Genomic DNA, 20,703 nt, shown 5'->3' on the forward strand with positions numbered 1-20,703 from the left:
GAACGCAATTCTGGTTATTATTGATATTTATATTGATGTTGTTATACAGCAAATGTATTAACGGTCATTATATGAAAACTGGAAAGTTTGGTCCGTAGACTTGAGTAAAATTTTGATAATGTTGGTTGGCGTAAGTTAGAGATCTAATTGCTCTTTTTATTTCTTGTTATATTTTGTTCACTATCCCTTTGTCCTGGCTTACAACCCCTGTCTATTCTTCACTTATATTTTTTCAAAAAGGAAATTATTTTATGAAGGTTTTCAACTCTGGTCTAACCATTATCATTTATGAGTAAAAGTTTTATTATTATTATTATTATGAGTTATTATTGTTGTTGTTACTGACTATGCTACAGCCCTAGTTGGAAAAGCAGGATGCCATAAGCCTTATAAGTGCTCGAACAGGGAAAAATAGCCCAGCAGAGAGGAATGGAAGCAAGGAAATAAACTACAAGAGAAGTAATAAAGAATTAAAATAAAATATTTTAAGAATAGTAACATTAAAACAATCTTTCATATATATACTTTAAAACCTTAAAAAAAAAACAGGAAGTAAAATAAGATAGAATAGTCCCTGAGTGAACCATCAAGCAAGAGAATTCTCACCCAAGACAGCGGAAGACAGGGATACATTACTTAATACTTTGGAAGTTTACTAAAGAATTTAGTGGTTGTTTAAAAAGAAGGGCTTGAAGCTGGTATCTTATTTTTAAACATGATAATATTTTGATTCATTTCCTTTTTATCCGTGTGTGTGTGTGTTGTGTGTGTGTGTTTTAGTGATAAACATAGCTGAAACCAAATTTGTTCTTATTTAGTCCGATATTTGTAGGTTTTCATGTAAAAAGCTCTATTTTTTCACTCTTAACTAACGTGCAGTGTTATAAAGGCAATATGAAGAGATTTTTAGAATTTAAATATGCTCATATGAGTGAAATATATTTTCATATTTACATCGCTGAAATATCAGTCATGCGTTAACGGCTTCTCTCTCTCTCTCTCTCTCTCTCTCTCTCTCTCTCTCTCTCTCTCTCTCTCTCTCTCTCTCTCTCTCTCTCTCATATGTATATATACATACATATATATATATATATATATATATATATATATATATATATATATATATATATATATATATATATGCAGAAGAACCACAGGGAAAATGAAAATACAGAATATACACTTGAGTCCTGACTAGTTTCGTGATACTTCCTCAGTCCTCTGAGGAAGTATCACGAAACTAGTCAGGACTCAAGTGTATATTCTGTATTTTCATTTTCCCTGTGGTTCTTCTGCATCTGAGCATCACGTTTTCCTGTGATTTTTACGCATATATATATATATATATATATATATATATATATATATATATATATATATATATATATATATATATATATATATATATATATATATATATATATATATATATAATACACACTAAGAGAAACCATCCAAACAAGTGCTAGATATAGTGTGATGCTGGCGCACTCTACTTTACGGAACTGGGCGTTGAAGTTGAGTTTGGGCTGTGTGTGCTTCGTGATAAATCATTGTCAGAACTGTATCTTATTATCCCCCCTTTTCAATGGAGCACGAGCAAGTAATCATGAAGGGTCGCCATTTAAACATGTTCCAATTACAGTAACCATTACAGAACATTAAAGTTCCAAATATTGACAATGGAACAGATTTTAAGAGGCATTGGTGTATAAAGCAATGGTTAAATTTAGCTCGGTGTGGTTGGTGGTGTCTGTTAGCGTGGCGGGAAAGAGGCACTTCTGGGTCGGCTGAGAAAAGAGAATTGAGAAGTTTCTCGGATGTTATAATAAAATTTAAGAGTATTTGCGTTGTACGAAATATGTTCTGCTGTAATAGAATAGCTCCTTGATGTAGATGCAATGCTGGCCGTGGTTTCAGGGACCTCCATTTTTTTTTCTTTTTGATTGGCACAAACAAACAAATAAACAAACTCCGAGGTCATGGCGCACACTGTTGTCGCCTCGTGGTTTTATGTTGCGCTATTATGTAACTTTTGCAGGATGGGGATTTGACGTAGTTGGTTTGTTGCAAGCAACACGTTTCATGGGATATAACAATGAGATTTCAGCTTTCATGAGGCAATGCAATATTTACGAATTTAATTTTTGCCACAACTCATTTTTTTTTTCAAATGTTATCTAAGTTATTAAGGTTTGTCATTGATTATCCATACTCTGGCACTATCTTTGTAGCAAAGTTTTTTTTTCTTTTTTTATAAACATAGCCATTTTATATCTTCTTGAAATAGTATAGGAAAAAAAAATTGAAAAAATGTTAGGATCAAGGATATAAAATCAAACCCCGACTTGCAAAAGTTAAATATGCACTTATACTCCCGGATTTTTAAATTAAGTGATCATATTGAATAGCTCGCGTATGGGTGTTTTGAAAACAGTTACGTAATTTTGGTCTGTCATATTTGGTGATCTGTGTATCATAAGGTTTGCATTATCAGGTTAGGGACTAATGGACGCAAAGATGACCAGACTCTATTTTTTGGTTTTGTTTTATAGTACATGGAAGGGCAACAATGAACTCTTGTAATACATTGTCGTTACTGAAGGAAAATCTCTCTCTCTCTCTCTCTCTCTCTCTCTCTCTCTCTCTCTCTCTCTCTCTCTCTCTCTCTCTCTGTCGAACTTGTGATGGAAAGTAATCTCTGCCATGTAATAATGTTGATAATAATAGAATAATAATGAATATAACAGAAGTAACAACAACAACAACAACGACAACAACAACAACAATAATAATGATAATAATAATGATGTTACTTGTATGCAATGCAAATTCCATGTAATATGTGCAAGAACTAAAAGTATGAAACATGGGCAGTATTGTGCAGTAGCATTTATTAACTTATTTTATCAGAATTTAATATAATGTTTTAAATTGAAGGAGTGTGTCCTTTATATATATATATATATATATATATATATATATATATATATATATATATATATATATATATATATACTGTATATATATATATATACTGTATATATATATATATACTGTATATATATATATATATATATATATATATATATATATATATATATATATATATATATATATATATATATATATACTGTATATATATATGTATGTATGTATATTAATAAAAGCTTAATGTATGGTTTAATTTACAATGATTATTAAAGGAAGAACTAGAATGCTTACCTTTTTTGCTATATTGCCATGATTCTTAAGGCTGCACAGTCATTAGACATTTGAAGTGAAAGGGAAACAAAATCTTGGAAGTGTAACGTTGGCCAGATTATTTATTTTTTTTTCGTATTTTCGCTATGATCTGAAGATATTTAAATGTTTCGTGATGAAAATTTCCATTTTTAAATATGTTCGTGCCACGCCCACGTTTGGTCATTGGTACATATAAGGTGGTGGCCGATGTGGTAATGTCCCTGACTGGTGAACGCCCGGTTATGGTTAGAATCCCGCTCAAACTCGTTAGTTTCTGTGGTCTCTGCAACCTCACAATCCTTGTGAGCTAAGGATGGGTTTTTTTGGGTAGAGCCTGTAGGTCTATCTGCTGAGTCATCAGCAGTCATTGCCTGGCCCTCCTAGGTCCTACCTTGGGTGGAGAGGGGGCTTGGGTGCTGATCATATGTATATATGGTCAGTCTCTGGGGTATTGTCACTGTCCCTTGCCTCTGCCATTCATCCTTTAAACCATTATTGTGCAAAATTGAAGGCCAGTAGGTACATAGTCATTATGTACTGAACGACATAGAATCATAGTACATGGGTTGATCTAGCTTCTCATATTCAAATAGTTTTTTAATTTCAATATAGTTGTTCTTTCAAATTTGTTATTAGAATTTTTATATTTTTCCTTCAGGTATCCGTTACTCCATGGATGTCTGCGCCGATGAAGTCAAAGCTTTGTCAGCTTTAATGACTTTCAAATGTTCCTGCGTCGACGTTCCATTTGGTGGTGCCAAAGCTGGTCTTAAGATTAACCCCAGAGAGTACTCCATCAATGAACTCGAGAAAATTACCCGTCGTTTCACCCTAGAATTGGCAAAGAAAGGATTTATTGGTGAGTTACTGGAGACCAACCCCTGACTTTCGTATTTAATATTTGAGCCTTTCAGTCGAGAAACATGCCAAATGCCATCCTGGGCCAAACTTATTATTTAAAGGTTAATTATTTTAGCTCGGTATACATCTATTGATAACTTTCTAGTTTGGTGATTACAGTAATATAGTGAAGTTTGCCATTTTTCCATTTGTCACCAAGATAAAAAGCATTTTGATTTTAAGAAATCTTCACTTAACCCTGTGGATTAGAGTTACCAGCTGATACACAAAATATAGTTGCTACAATCTTGTATTTGTTGTGAATCCGACCAAAATAGTATTATTTAAGATTATAAGTTTTTTTTACAATATAAAAGAAAAAAGTATAAGTCCAGAATAAAAAAGATATAAAAGATTTTTTTTATACAAATAGACGTTATGAAAATAATTGTTTTAGAATCTGAAATACATTTCCTGAAAATTTATTTATTTTTCATAATGAAATGAAAAAAAAGGCAAGGATAATAACTATTGCATTCAATATGCTTTTTTCAGCTCTAAATGTAGCGTTTGTTACTTTGAAGAATATTCAGAATTTAACATTTCAGATATATAAAGCAATATGTTTTATACATTGATAAATTGCTGAACTGTAACTCGTATGGGTGAGGAATTAATTTTTATTTTAATCCTATAAATGCCTGTCGGGTAATTTGTAAATACTTAAACTTTGTGAATAGAGCAGTTTATCAATGTAATTCTTGTTCTCCCTAATTGTTATAACTTGAATGTTTTTTCTACTAATCAACTTTCAGCAGCTACTGATTTTTTCCAGCCCTCTCCTGAATCTTTTATCTTTATAATAATTCTTTTCCACATTGTTTACGTCTCTCCTGACTTCCTACTTTACCAGCATGGCATTTGTGTGCTTCCTATCTTTGATGTCTTTTGAACTGTTTTTTGAAATAATTATTTTATGAAGTATGTGTATGTGCTATTAGGACCTGGTGTGGATGTCCCTGCTCCTGATATGGGCACTGGAGAACGCGAGATGTCATGGATTGCTGACACATTCGCCAAGACTATTGGTAAGACAATGACCTGTTAATCCCTATTACATGCATCCCTTGGCTTGGGCACCTCCTTCTTCTGGCTCTTATTGCTACTAACTAGGTTAGAGGGAGACTTGGAAGCTAATCATCCGATTAGGAGACGACTGCACCGACAATACGCCTCTTTTTACAAAATTGGTGCCTGCGTGTGGATCCGTTACCGGTTCTGTTTTCCAGGGAAATTCTTGGAAAAAAACGTTTAAAAGCATGAGCCTCTTTTTAAGGAGTTTCGTAATGAAATCCGCAGGGCCAGGTGTAGATGTCCCAGCCCCCGACATGGGTACTAGTGAGCGAGAGATGTCTTGGATTGCAGATACATTTGCAAATACAATTGGTAGGTGAATATTTATTGAATATATATAGATAGATATATATATTTATGGCCACTTCCCAATTGCTGTGATATGATTGCCTTTAGGGAGAAAATATATTTGGGTCTTAGTGGGGTATTTTTATTTTAGATGGCTTCTAGCTTTTTTTCATGTTGTATAGATGTTTGAAAGGTTGATGGATGAAAGAAGATCAAATGAACAATCACCCGGGAAAAGGGTAAAAAAGAGAATAAAAATCATGCTGTATTTTTAATTAGTTTTTCAAAAAATCTTCTATTTCAAATCTAGAAAAAAAAATCTGTTTGAGATGCATTTTTTTTTAAAATGGGAAATTAATTAAAAACTTTAATCACATGTTTACAGTTATGTGGTGTACAGTATTGTTTTACTTCATGTTCATTGAATAATTGGTTAAAAAACATTGGAACTTGATAAATCTGTAGCTAGAAAAGTTTCAATCTTCATTCTTAAGCTGTTGCAAGTACAATTATATTAGTTTTTAGTTTTTACTATTGCCATATTGTACTGCACAGTTATAAGACCTGGCTTTACATGATACACATTTTTCTAGAGTTGAGTAAGCCATGGTAGATCGTATAGTATTCGGAAAGTAGTGCATGGAATGCATGAAGTTCATTTTAGTTAATGTAGGAAAGTTAGTCACCTAAATTGGAAACTCTCTTGAAGTTCAGGATAGGTAGACCCAAAGGTAGTATGTTTAAACATGTGTTTGTGCAAGCCCTCGACTTGATGGTTATGACTCGTGTCAACACTTCTCAAGCTTTTAAAGATTTTCAGCCAGGGCATACTTCTATTAACTTTTGGCTTAGAAAGATATTCACATGTTGGTACTTTCCAGACAGCAGTATTTTTCCATAAATTATTTAAATGGGTATTTTGTGCTCATTTGTATTTGTTCCAATATTTGTTTCTGGATATCCTTGAGCAAACCTGACAAACACGTTATTGATGATTATGGCAACGATGATTAAGATTTTCAATAAACATTGCAGTATAATGACAGCATATGGTACTATTTAGAAATTGACCTTCCATTATTATTGCTGAATATAACTATCGCATAGTATTAAACTTTGAAGCCTAGGGTATTTTTATCAATGAAAAGTACTTGTTATCAGAGCCAATTTTTAGGGCCTAACTTGTGCTTTCCTGGCACCAAGCTTCATTGATCTATTCCATAGTCACCAACTTAACAACTTAGGTGAAAAATGTAAAATTATAGTGTGAATTTGCATAGAAACTTGCAAATTGTATATTGTATATCAGCCTGCTATGTTAGGCATGTCTGAAAAATATTAAGAATAATTTATTGTCCAAGGTAACTAAAAGTACACAAACCAACTGGAAGGAGGTACAGGTGGAACGAAAAGAAACTTCTCAAGTCTCCATCTCTTTGTATACAATACACTGTAGAACAGTATTCACACCCAGCTTGCTTCACCAATGCACTGCTATATAGCACCCACCTCTGACTGTCAAGCCAATCTAGGGTTGAAAGTATCTTGCACAATTGTATTTGCCTGATAGTAGACTTTATTTTTAAAAAAATATGGTATTTGTAGAAAAATTTAGCTTGTGATATAAGATGTTACTCTATACAAAGCTGAAGCTTTGAAATAACTGACATTTTTTAAATGTCGGATTTTTTCTCTAATACATTAAAGTTTCAGCCTGACTTTGTTTTGCCAATGACTGTTTATATTACCATTGTAGTGGCCATTGAGAATTAGCATTAATTATTATCATTATACAGTATGTCAAGATGCAATCTAGGTTGAAAAATTAGTTTGATGTAAGCTGTAGGACTTCTAAAAGGCAAGGCAGCTCAGATTGGAAAAAGTAAGGAAGCAGAAAAAATATATCATGAATGAGAAAGAACAAAATGTTGAAACAGTATCAACGTGACCAAATACGAGGAGAGAGGCAACAGTTTTGTAATTGAAGGTTAAAGATGAATACTGTACATTATAAAGAAAAGGATGAGGTAAAATGTCTTGACTTTGGTAAATGAGTTATGTGAGGCTTTTGTCCACTTTTACCAAGAAATGACTCTTCAAAAAACAATAAAAAATACTATTAAAAGATTTGTTCTACAGTTTTATATACAGAGTGATATGTAAAGGGTATTAATATGCAAAGGTTATCATAGAACTGCTGTACTTGCCATGTGTTTTTTTTTTTTTTTTTTTTTTTCAATCAACAATATTTTTATGGTACAGTAACAATTTAGTGAGTTGAGTTGATTGTTCAGCTAGAAATGCCAGTGAAGACTTGCAGTTCCCCTCTCGCCTATTACTACTGCATATTTAATGAGATTTTTTTTTTTTTGTAGGCTTTATGCTACCTTCTTGTTTTCTGTTGTGTAGTGATATATTTAATGGGTGATTTGTTTAGTAGTTGTAGATGGCATGTATAATTTTATTTTGTCAATGCTGTACATGGTAGTAATCTTCAAAGATAGATATAGCTAGATAATAGATTTTGATGCATGTTCAGTTCTTGTGTATGACTGCGAGATTTCAATAGAAGTTGTTAATATTTTATAGTGCCTACCCTATGTTAATTGTACTAAAAATTTGTTCCTGTAAGAATACAAACCCTCAGCCTTTAATAGGAGCATGATGCATGATATCAGCCAAGTTGAAACATGGCTCTTAAAAATTTTTGTCTTTGTGTTTATACAGTAATTGCTGTCTGGTAGGTGGGAAGCCCTGCCCCCCTTGATAGCTCACCGAGTAGCCACTTTGACTTCAGCTACCGAGATGTATAGAAGTGCACTCGTCTGAAATTTGGCTCTATAATGTTTCCTTTTCAGACTTGTCTGATTGCTATGAGCAATTTCAATAGAGAAACCACATGTAGCTATGCTGTCTTGCCCAGGAGTTCTGGTCAATGGTGTGAAACTGTCTTGAGCCGCTTGCCCATGGGTTCCCATTCTTTGTATCCTGTTTGCAGAGGTCATGACTGCTTGCATTCGTCCCCCTATGTGGAATGTAAGGAGAGGTTGTCCTCCATTAGGCAAGAGAAGGAAGGAGGCGGCCAAGCAAGATTGTTCGCCTTTGGTGGCCCTTCTTTGAAGTCTTAAGTCTGCTGGCCCTCTTCGGTCTCCACCTGATACTCTGGTTTCTGATCCTTTTGCTGTTGGCCTCCTCCATGGGGAAGGTGGTGAAGGAAGACAATACTGTATTAATTTAACCCTCTGAGTGAGTGGACTTTACCTGCTTTCCCTAGCGAAGCAAGTATTCTTTCTTCTCTTGGTGAACTCTTAAGAAATGTTACTTTCAGATACAGGTAAGGATGAGGCTGTAAAGAAGTTAAGCTTTCCGTATGTCTGGCAGGTATTCTTACGAAGGAAAGAATTTTACAAGGCCTGGCACCTTCTAAAGCAAAGTCTTCTCCTCCTTACGAGTCTCCTTCTGTCGCACCATTGGAAGAAGCACTTGGCGTGACTGCGCCATCCTGCCCAAGCTTACTATACTTCCAGAATGCTATAGCGATAGAACACATTCGTCTTATCATACTAAAGCTCGCTCTCCTGATTCCATGCATTCTTAGATACATGTACATCTTTGGATCCACTCTCCCTTTGGGGAAAATTTTGTACAGGTGCACTGGTTACAAGAGAATAGCCTGCACACTAATCTTCTGGAGCTGAAAGGAGCTCTCCTGGCACTGTAGTCATTCTAGCAGGATGATCTGATAGGCCATTCTGTAGGTTTGATGAGTGATAACACTACCGTAGGACAAGGAGGTATTGTTTTACAACACCTATACAAGGTGGTGATGCAAGCTCACAAGTAGGCACAGAACAATGCAGTCAAACTGTTGGGGACATTTATTCCCTACGAAGGGAATGTGGTCGCTGACACCTTAAGTTTACAGGAACAAATGGTTGGATTAGACTATTCCCTTCATCCTCAAGTAGTATGGAGCCTCTCGACTTTGTGGGGTTCTCCAATGATTGACATCTTTGTGATGACTCTAAAAGAAGCTCCCGAATTTGTTGCTCACCAGTTCTGGAGCAGGCATTGGCATTTGATGTTCATTTCAACATACTGTACTTGGGATAGGCTAAATGTCGGTTTTTCTGCCATTTTGCCGGATTCTAAGGATGGTAAAGAGGATGCTGGCTATCCCAAACCTCAAGATGATGATAATAATGCCCAAGTGGCATCGAGTAGAATGGTTCCATACCTTTTAATGGTTTTGATCAAGGTTCCAGGAGAGTTAACCATTTTACACATACTTGCTCTAACAGCCCCACTTACAGAAGCACCCCAACTCAATGACATCCCCTCACTTCATAAGTAGAGGCTATCCAGCGACTGCAGAACATAAGGGTTTTTATGAGGCACGCTGCAGGACATGTTTGGATATCTTGGAAAGTCTTCCACAGCTGTGTAGAACGAGATTTTAGATTATATAGATACTTTAATAATAGAAAGTTAGAATATATGGAAGTCTATAGAGGGCATAATGATGGATGGCTCACTTGGGATATGACTGATGTCTGTGGTGGAGATTAAAAATGAACTCGCCAGACTATTGGCCACCTCTGTCCCAGAAACACCTGGCAAAATAGGCCATCTTCTTTGATTGGTGCCATAGAAGGGGTAATTTTCCTCATGTAGCCACTATTCAACTGATTGCACACTTTCTTGTGTTTCTGCATAGAGAGGCGTGTCTTTTAGTCTGAGCTATTGTTGTTGTTGTTGTTGTTATCATCATCATCATCATCATCATCATCATCATCATCATTAAAAAGAGGAGATTAACCAGCCCAATGAGTAAACAAATGTTGAGTAGTGTGCTTTCAGAAGAATGCTTTTTTTTAAGGCTACACATAGTGTTATTTTGAGTGATATTCATGCAACACCCAACAAAATAATAACAAAGGATTCACCGATAAGTAAAATACTAATTATAACAACATTACAGCATATATTTAGTTTATAAGAATTGAACAATGGGATAACTTCTGCTGGCAGGAAAGTATATGCTAAGTGAATCTACAGTAGTTAAACAGTCCTATAAGTTTTTTTAAATTTCAAAATTAAACTTCATGTAAAGTTCAATCCCTTGTTTCATGGCTAGAATATTGGTCTCCAACAATCTAACATTATATAAGTATATAGGGCACTTAGTCATTCAAATTTGTGAATAAAAGTATCTCTTTCCTTCGTCTTGGAGTTTACGGTGAAAACTCACTTAGGAAAGCAACCGAAAATCGTGATGATTTTTTTCTTTGCCCCTTTGCGGGCATTGAGATGCTAGCTTAAGTGGACACAACCCTTCAGACGTGACTGCAGAACCCATAAATCATTTCTGGGATGATCAAAAAGATAATTTCCTTCTGGCTTTGAGAGACAATCAACAGAGCACAAACCCAGGCAGCAAGTGAGACAAAGGGTCCAGTGCAGGATCGTGCTCATGAAGCCAGATGAGGAGGTGCTACATTAGCCTTTCAAGGAACCTGTCAAGTGGGCCAAGTCCTGAAGGCTGGAAATGCCAGACAACCTTCATGGCTCACTATAGAATGCATCCACAAGTTATTCGATGCATTTGCTTCAGGACCTGTGGTAGCAGCTCAGAAGGCAGCAGGTGGTTTTGCGTACCTAGCTCCCTTGCAGTCCTAGGCATCTTGTGTAAGATAGCAGTCCCGATGTCGGTTTATGATGAAAGTAAGAATGTCCGGTCCTTTTTCCTTTTCTCCTTTCTTGGAGTGCAGATAAGCTACCACACTCGGGCACACTATTCTATCTTATTTTTTTTTTTCTTCCTCTTGTTTTTTTTGAAATGGTGTGTTGGGCAGGCTTAATAGAAGGGCCATGGATGCCTGGTGGTTTATCAAGAGGTTGTCTTTTCCTTTTTCTGATTTTTTCTTCTCAAAACCATCCTTACTGTCCTCCCTTCAGTTGAAGTGGCTATCCTGGAGGGTATTTAGCCTTGCATGGTGTATCGGCTCCTCCATGTTGACCAGTTTTTCCGACTTTTTACTATAGTCTATGGATATCATCAATCACTTTTATTATTATTCTGTACATATTGTTTTTGTTTTAATTCTTGTTAATCTAGTTTTTAAGTATGATGTCTCTTTTTTATTTCTATTAATTCTTATGCTGTCTGGAGACATTGAGCAAAATCCGGGACCAGTACGTCCTAGATTTCGTCAATGTCGTCTTCTGTATTGCAATATTCGTGGTCTTCATGCAAATATCCGAGACCTTACAGTTGCGTCCAGACAGTATGATATTCTTTTGTGCTCAGAAACTTTGGTTTCTAATATGAGGCACTCATCTGAGCTCCTTATAACTGGTTTTAAGAAGCCAATAATGCTGAAACGTGATTCCATTCCTAGGGCCAGGGGAATGGCGGTGTATATTAGGACCGAGTACCCTGCTTCTCATAAGTCCTGCTATCAATGTGGATGTCATGAGATTCAGGTAATAAAAGTTTGTGGCAGGCATAACAACTTTTATTTGTGTTCAATCTACCGGAATCCAGACATGGATGATTCTATCTTTGATTGTCTTCTTACCATTATGGCTAAGATACAAGAAGATGATAGAAAGGCTTCGTTTGTCTTTGTTGGTGATTTTAATGCTCACCATAGGGAGTGGTTGAGTTCTATCTCTCCTACCGATCGCCATGGCTTAAGAGCTTTAGACTTTGCCTCAGAATCAGGCTGTGAGCAAATCATAAATGAAGCTACTCACAGGTCTGGTAATTGCTTGGACCTCGTATACACTGACTCCCCTGGCGTTATAACTAGTAAGGTTGGTTCTCCAGTCGGGACTTCTGATCATGCCTTGATTTCTTTTATTCTACCTTGTTTTGAGTATTGTTCTCCTGTCTGGTCTTCAGCTGCTGATTCTCATCTTAATTTGTTGGACAGAAACTTACGGTCTATTAAATTTCTTATTCCTGATCTAGATATTAATCTCTGGCACCGTCGATCAATTAGTTCATTATGCATGTTGCATAAGATTTTTCATAACTCTGACCATCCTTTACATTCAGATCTCCCTGGACAATTCTATCCTGTTCGTAATACTAGGCAGGCAGTTAATTCTAATAGCCAGGCCTTCTCCATCATAAGACTCAATACTACGCAGTACTCTAGAAGTTTTATTCCAGCTGTTACCAAGTTGTGGAATGATCTTCCTAATCGGGTTGTTGAATCAGTAGAACTTCAAAAGTTCAAAGTTGGAGCAAATGCTTTTTTGTTGACCAGACGGACATGAGTCTTTTTATAGTTTATATATGACATTTTTGTTGTTGACGTTGTTAATAGTTTATATATGATATATCTCTTTTGACATTACTTTTTTTTTAGAATGATTTATTGTTAATTTGTTCTCTTCAGTTATTTATTTCCTTATTTCCTTTCCTCACTGGGCTATTTTTCCCTGTTGGAGCCCCTGGGCTTGTAGCATCTTGCTTTTCCAATTAGGGTTGTAACTTGGATAGTAATAATAATAATAATAATAACTTCTCCTAATGAGGAGAAGGAGGGATTTTAAGGTAAACGCATCACGTTATTTTAGCCTTACTTTGAAAATAACATATCCCTAGGGGATGTAAGTTCTTCCCTGACTCTCCAACAGAAACTAGCCCTATCACATGATGTTCAGGTCGTAGTTGGTGTATAGGAATTAACACTCCTACTCCTCCAAAGGACCGAGTGTATGATATTCTGGATTTTAAACCCTCCAGTTTGGTTATAGGGACATCTTCCCACCTAAAGTTGTCTCATATCAAAGGACAGGATTTTTATCAGTGTAGGAACTATCACAAATTTTAAAAGTAATATGTATTTTTCCTAACTATACAAACTTTGATCCTTTAAGTTATACAGTACTTATTGCATCATCCTCCTTGCAAGGCCTAGTTGAAGGTCAGTGATTACTCAGCGAGCTGGCAAGAGGGCCCAGGGCTTCCCTGCTATTCACCACCAACTACTGACACCTTGTTAAAATTTTTAAAAGCCAAGTTTCAGCTCTGCTGAAATCACTCCTATTAAAGTACTCGGGTTTATATTGTTTAGGAAAATTAATTAGAAAATTTGTGATATGTATGTACTTTGATAGAATCAACTGCATGTGTAATGCTCTAGGTTTTTGCTTGGTGTATAAAGCAATCAAAGTACGTAAATGAAATAACATGAGCCTTTATTTGTTTTTTTTTTTTAGATTCTGGGAGAGGCTTTTCAGTCCAAATTCCTAATGAATTAGAAGGTTTAGTTAAATGTGTCGTGTGTTTTGTTCATTTGTTTGATGTCGGCTACCCCCCAAAATTGGGGGAAGTGCCTTGGTAAATAGAATAGATTATATATATTATATATATTGTAAGGTATATCTATATATCAATCTATCTATCTATCTATCCTCTGATATACTAAACTGTTTGTTTTTGTTTACTTAGGCTTTAGGTTTCTGGTTTGTTTATAAATTGTCTTAGGTTTTGTTGTTGTAGAGTACTTTTTTAATTGTAAATACTTCACTAAGCTATACAAAATCAAAGGTAAGTTTTTTTAGGGATTTGAATAAATTGCTTTAATTATAGTAATTGATTTCAGAGGAGATTTTATATTACTGTATTATCAATTATTTAAGTATTTGTTCGGAACTAAGGAGAAAAATAAACAAGGTATAGTAAGAGAAGATAGGTTATTTTACAATTGAAAAGTTGTTGAACCCAGTCATTGGATCATATTTCTATTCATCGAGGCGCTTTAATAGAGTTTGTTCTGAACGGGTGATTTTTTTTGTATAAGTTTGGTATCCCTGTAGGAGAACACTTATGGAATCTTATAAGTTGAAAAACGAACGAATTATTTGGGGGGGAAAAGGAAATAAGTTTTTATAGGCCTGCCCATTATCATTCTAATTGTTTGTTTATTTGATCAGCACTGTGTATAGCTTATAAAAATAAAATACAGTATATTTAACTTTAATAGAAAAACTCCTTTATCCCCATTTGATTCTAAACAGCAGTTCACGATCTTAGTTTTCATGAAATCTTCTTGCACAAATCCATAGGTAAACATATTACATCAAATAGTATATTAGCTGAAAACTAGTTTCGTAACTAATATATATTTAAAATTAAATTATTTTATACTCGCACTTAGTTAAAAAAATGCTTTCTTCTAAATTTTTTGAGATCTGCAGTAATGATAAAATTTTGGAATCTGTCATCCTATTCGCTGGGAATTATAGAAATCAAAAAGTAAATCTAGACTTTTCGCTTCGGTGGTAACTTGTGTGTAATATTTTCTGGTCATGTATATACATGAAATACCAGTGCTTGCTATTTCTGTAAGATGATCAGTATATATCAAAACATGTCCATAAAAATATCTTTTTGGTAGTTATGTACAGTATACACATACATACATTGTATATATAAAGTAATCCACATCTTTACGTTGGTTAGATATCAGTTTGTAGTTTGTCGCTTGTCGTTGAATATTAGATACAAATATAAAATCCACATTACATAATATTTCCGGACCTTACGTCAGTCTCTATATATATAAAGTAATCCGCATCTTTACGTTGGTTAGATATGTCAGTTTCAAGTTTTTCGCTTGTCATTGAATATTAAATACAAATATAAAATCCACATTACATGATATTTCCGGACCTTATGTCAGTCTCTATCTTACACAATAACAGTCAAGTACTGTGCTGTACAGTACTGTCCTTCACATGGAATCTTATTAATGTATCTAGTTTCTATTAAAAAGAAACTTTTTAAATCCTTTTTTGTGTTCATTGAGTGTAGTATAGTAAACTTATGTCACTTTATAATGTAAAATTCTGACATTTGGAAAATTAACAAATGACGGGTCTTTTGGAACTAATTGCAGTAATGACGTAGGTTGAGGTATTACTGTAAATAAATACTTTTGTGTATATATATACTGTATATGCCTGTATCATATAATTGTTATATTCATGGTAAATGTTTCCTTTAGATAATCATCAAAACTTATTTTCTGTTGGTTAAAGCAAAGTACACAAAGGAAATAAGATACAAATTGCAAAACTATTGCCAACTAATCAACTTTAAATGATGGTAGTGTAGTAGTAAGTTGATGGGTTTACTTCTGTAAAGGTAGATGATTTGACTATTGAATAATTGAATTTGTAATTTTTTTTACATATGTATTTCAACTAAATTGAATAGAAATTTAGATATGACAGATCGCTTCGGCTACACTAAACTGTTCCATTTTGACAAGTTTAGTTTTAAGATGCTAAATTGAGATACAGTAATGGGACTTTTAAAAGCTTTTATCATTTGCTTATGCGTGCAAAGTTTAATTTTAGACTCTTTGAAATATTAGTACTGCATTGGTTTTAATGACAGAGGTTAGTATGTTAAAATTTTAGGGTAAGTTACAGCTTTGTCATCTGGTAAATACTTAATTTTTTATTTCATATTAGTCAATTAATATTTTTTAGTGGTTTCTAAAAGTGAACTATAAATAAAATGATTTTATAATTTAGATTGTAAATTACACTACTGTATCTCCTAAGTCAGGTATGTAATATTGATAACCAAATTCTCTACACATATCAAATTACTTTTTAGTCGGAAATGCCTTTTATATGTTCACCCAATCCATTGCAAATATTTTCATTGGAAAAACAGGGAAGCAAGTAGAATTATTAAGTTTACCCTGCTATTATTTGTTATTCAATTGTAATGAATCTTGAATTTTGCCTAATGATAAACATTGTATAAATATTCTATGCAGGGCCTAATTCATTTCCTTCCCTGTAGGACACCACAATGATAAACAATTTATGAATAGTCTATGCAGGGCCTAATTTATTTCCTTCCCTGTAGGCCACCACGATATCAATGCACATGCTTGTGTCACTGGTAAGCCAATTAACCAAGGTGGTATCCATGGACGTACTTCTGCCACTGGACGTGGTGTATTCCACGGTCTGGAAAACTTCATTAATGAAGCCTCCTACATGTCAATGATTGGTTCAACTCCAGGCTGGGGTGGCAAGACTTTCATTGTACAGGTTTGTATTCTTTTCATTTGTAAAGTGTGATATGGATATTATTGTTATTAGGTCTTGTGGCAAGTGTGAAGGCTTGGTTTTCATTGAGTAGTCCCTTGGAAAGATAAGTTATGTTTTTAAAACTTTTCTTTATGTTAGAGTTCTAACATAGAATGAGAAGTTTTTAGTGTCTGGTAAAGTTTAACAAGAGTTGCTGAAGCTTGTGGTTTCTGAAAGGACACAGGAATCATGTTGGTAGTAATATCTATTCACTGTAATGGAATTTGTATTGAAAAATGTCAAGATACTTATTCAAGGATAAGGTTGCCATGGGATCCCTGTACTGATGTTACCTCCCCCACAAATATGAGTATGAAATTTAAAGCTCTATAGGCCTGTAATTTATTTCAAATGTCATTTATCAGTCTAGAGAAGTTGCAAATTAAAATCGACCTCTATATTTATTACCACTGCCGAGTCTTTTAAAGTCACAAACCCTTGAACAGTATTGAACTAAAGACTAAATTGTATACATACGGTTGATAATGGACTCAAGTAGAAAATAATGAAGGGACAGTTAAGGAAAATGTGAATGAAATAGGAAGTGTTAAATGAGAAATAAGTGGACTTTATGCAACTTATAAATGCACATTACTAATTCTATACCAGAAATTAGAACAAAGCCATCCTCACATGACTTGCCTGCAATTAAATATGTTGTCACCAAAGGAAGAGTAAAGGATGGGTTGTTATATTTACAAGAAATGTCATGTTCTGATTCAATTTCCTATGCAATGATACAACAATTTTGAGACAAAAAAATTTTCATTTGTAACCATTGTAAAACATTTTCACCCATAATTTACTTAAAGAAAAATGGAATGACGCTAAAGGTAAATGAAGAGCGATAAGTCATGCTTTGCTTCACTACAAGACTGATGAAGGTAATTGAAGAATGATATGTCATGCTTTGCTTCACTGCAAGACTTAAGTGCCTTATTGGCTCTGTGACAGAACTTTATTTGCATTGCATATGAGTATATTTTACTGTACTTATTTGAATTTTCTGTACTTGATTTTATTGTATTGTCATAAATGTGAGATCACAAGTTAGTTATTGTATTGGCAAACTACTTGTTTGATTGAGTAGACTACAATCAGATTGTTGCGAACAAAAACATGCTGGAACAAATGCTTTCTATAATATATTTTATTTTCTGATCGAGTATTATTGGGGCTGAAAACCAGCTGGAACAAATGTGTGTATGATATACTTTGTTTTCTGTAAAAAAATAAAAAACTTGTAGGCTTCCTGGCAAAAGTATTTGTGGACATCTTGGCAAAGATATGCAGTATGAACATGATAGATTTTAATTTAGTCGTGAGTAATTTCAACCATTATGTAGTTAATAAAATTAATAGTTATACGCATACAGCATTATAAACATTTACTACTTTCTCTCATGAATTAGAGTATATATTTTAGAAGCAATGTGTTTGTCTCCTTGGTGTAAGTGTTAGAGGCTTATCACAGATTTTTTCAATGAAGTTTATTACAGTATATGTAAATCTTGATTTATTATATGTAAATCTTAAAAGGATTTTTAATCTTAGTTACTGAGGTGTTTTTAATACTTTTTTAATCCAGTCAAAATGTCTGCCTAAAAATTTAATATTTTCTTACTATAAATTAAGTAATTTAACCTACATTATGCTTGGTCACACACACAGGCACTGCAGCTTTTTCTGTTTCCATGCTTTCTTCTTGAATACCGCTTTAGGTCAAGTAAAGCATGTAAACATCTTTGCACACACATTTTGTGTCTATTTAGATGAATTACCAAAAAATATTATTCTGCTGCTGATTGTGTGAATTGATGAATTTATCAAAGATTAAAGAAAAATAGGTTCTGAATATGAATTGTCAAGTCTTTAGACCATTATATTTCATTATTTTATCTTATTTAAAGGTAGCCCATTTTTATTTATTTATTTTTAGTAAGAATGTGTCAGTTGTGTGCAGAACTTGTTTTCTGAAATCACCAATATGATTTTAAGAGTTACAACAAAAGTATTTTCCTCCTTAACATGCTAAAAAATAATTCCAGGGCTTTGGTAATGTTGGTCTTCATTCCATGAGATATCTTCACCGTGCAGGTGCTACCTGTGTTGGTGTCAAAGAATATGATGGCTCTATTTACAACCCTGATGGCATTGACCCCAAGGTGAGGTTTTTCTTGACAGATTTTTAATGTAGTAGTGAAATACAGTGATCATTGCCTTCAGTTTGTTTTAAGAACAAGGTTGCTAATGTTTCTTTCACAATTTCAGGAACTTGAAAATTGGAGAATTGAAAATGGTACTGTTATGGGATTCCCTGGTGCCACCACCTATGAGGGTGAAGATCTTCTTTATGAGAAGTGTGATATCCTCATTCCTGCTGCTATTGAGAAGGTTATTCACAAGAACAATGCTCATAGAATTCAAGCTAAGGTGAGTATGGCCGAGAGTTTCAAACCTAAGAATAGAAAATTTGTTTAGCTTTAGTTTTAAGTTGTGAGTAAAGCAAACCTCCTGGAACTAAGATAAGGAAAAGAATCACAATTTCCTTTCTTTTTAGATTATTGCTGAAGCAGCTAATGGTCCAACAACTCCTGCCGCTGACAAGATTCTCCAAGATATGAATGTTCTGGTTATCCCAGATTTGTACATCAATGCTGGTGGTGTCACAGTATCATACTTCGAATGGCTAAAGAATCTCAATCATGTGTCTTACGGCAGACTCACATTCAAATATGAAAGAGAATCCAACTATCATCTATTAGGTATGTGGTAATATTACTGTTATGTTTTGTATTCCCTTTCGATAACTTTCAAGTTCTAAGAAACTGGGAAAAACTTAATCATCTTGAAGAATTAAGAGGTTGAAACTTTGGTAAGCACAATTTTCTAGGGACTGGTCATATGTACAGTGTATTAAATGCCAAAATCCCCTCACCACCCCCATGCAGGACCTGGGGAGGGCCAGGCAGGGCCTGCTGATTACTTGATAGGTAAAACTAAAGATGCTTCTAAACAACCAACCTTAGCTCACAAGAATGGTGAGGTTGTTGGCACCATGAAAAACCATTGTGCTCAGCTGAAGTCTGAACTCGAGGATTCCAAGTCAGACAATTTTTCAGTTAGCTCATGAAATTTCTAAAACTTAGGTTCTTTGAAAAATCACAACCTGGAACAAATTATTTTACTTGCTTGTATTATTTTTTATTTATGAAACTAATTCTCTTTAGTAACTTTTATTTAAAATTATTTATTCAAAGCCTCTTTTATACACCTGACAACAGTACTGTAATGCTGGTATGTTGACTTGTACAAATAGTGAAGTTCATGAAATCATGTTTTCCAGAAAGTTGCTGTATGCTCTTTATTTAAAAATATTTTCGAGGCTTGTTAGTTTATATCAGAAAACAGCTGGTGAATATTTAAATATTTTACCCAACTGTTTTGCAAATCTAAAGGTGTTTTCTTATTAAAACCTTAGAGAAACACTTTCCATATTAAGAATATGATGCTACCATGTATGTCATCCTAATACAACAGGAAATGAGAGCATTTTACACAAAACTGAGCTGTATTTATGTCTAACTTCATTTTATTAATCCTTGTATGTATTCCTAAGTTATGCATAGCTTGTTCTTGAGCCTAGTGTAGCATACTATGTTTTGTATGATTTTGTTTTCCAAAAGATATGCTGCAGTAAATTTGCATGCAAATGACCAGTTTGGGTAGTTTTGCATGCAAAATGCAAGTTTTTGAAATAGAAATAAATTTTAAATACAAATCCATAATTCATATTTGCCCATTTTTTTGGTCTTCTTGAATCCTAGGCATTTCATTCCTGAATAACAATTAAAAGATTGTTTTCTAGATGGTTTGCAAAAGTAGGTAAAAACGTGTAATTTAGATTCTGGCTATGAAAAAATACTGGGGCTGGTAGGTAAGAAATTATTATAGATAATGGTTCTGCAATCGTAAAAGAATCAATCTGGCTTTAATAAAAGATAATTGTTTGATTATAAACAATGTCATTTACTATTGTGATAATCATGATATTTGAAGGAAGAT

At 34.1% G+C, this 20,703-nt stretch overlaps 1 protein-coding gene across 6 annotated transcripts in view; it reads left to right on the forward strand.

The window, feature by feature from the left end:
• The window catches only part of Gdh (glutamate dehydrogenase, mitochondrial), a 93,460-nt gene that overhangs the window by 53,162 nt on the left and 19,595 nt on the right, over positions 1 to 20,703 (forward strand). For 4 of the 6 annotated variants that reach the window (XM_068372616.1, XM_068372618.1, XM_068372614.1 and 1 more), the window contains exons 4-9: positions 3,905 to 4,105; positions 5,446 to 5,532; positions 16,412 to 16,599; positions 18,687 to 18,803; positions 18,910 to 19,071; positions 19,199 to 19,403. In XM_068372616.1, the coding sequence (XP_068228717.1) occupies positions 3,905 to 4,105; positions 5,446 to 5,532; positions 16,412 to 16,599; positions 18,687 to 18,803; positions 18,910 to 19,071; positions 19,199 to 19,403 (960 nt within the window). Of the gene's footprint in view, positions 1 to 3,904; positions 4,106 to 5,087; positions 5,175 to 5,445; positions 5,533 to 16,411; positions 16,600 to 18,686; positions 18,804 to 18,909; positions 19,072 to 19,198; positions 19,404 to 20,703 lie in introns of all 6 variants that reach the window. The other 2 variants (XM_068372619.1, XM_068372615.1) reach the window with 1 other exon arrangement.

This window comes from Palaemon carinicauda, chromosome 4 (assembly GCF_036898095.1).
Source record: "Palaemon carinicauda isolate YSFRI2023 chromosome 4, ASM3689809v2, whole genome shotgun sequence".
NCBI lineage: Eukaryota > Metazoa > Arthropoda > Malacostraca > Decapoda > Palaemonidae > Palaemon > Palaemon carinicauda.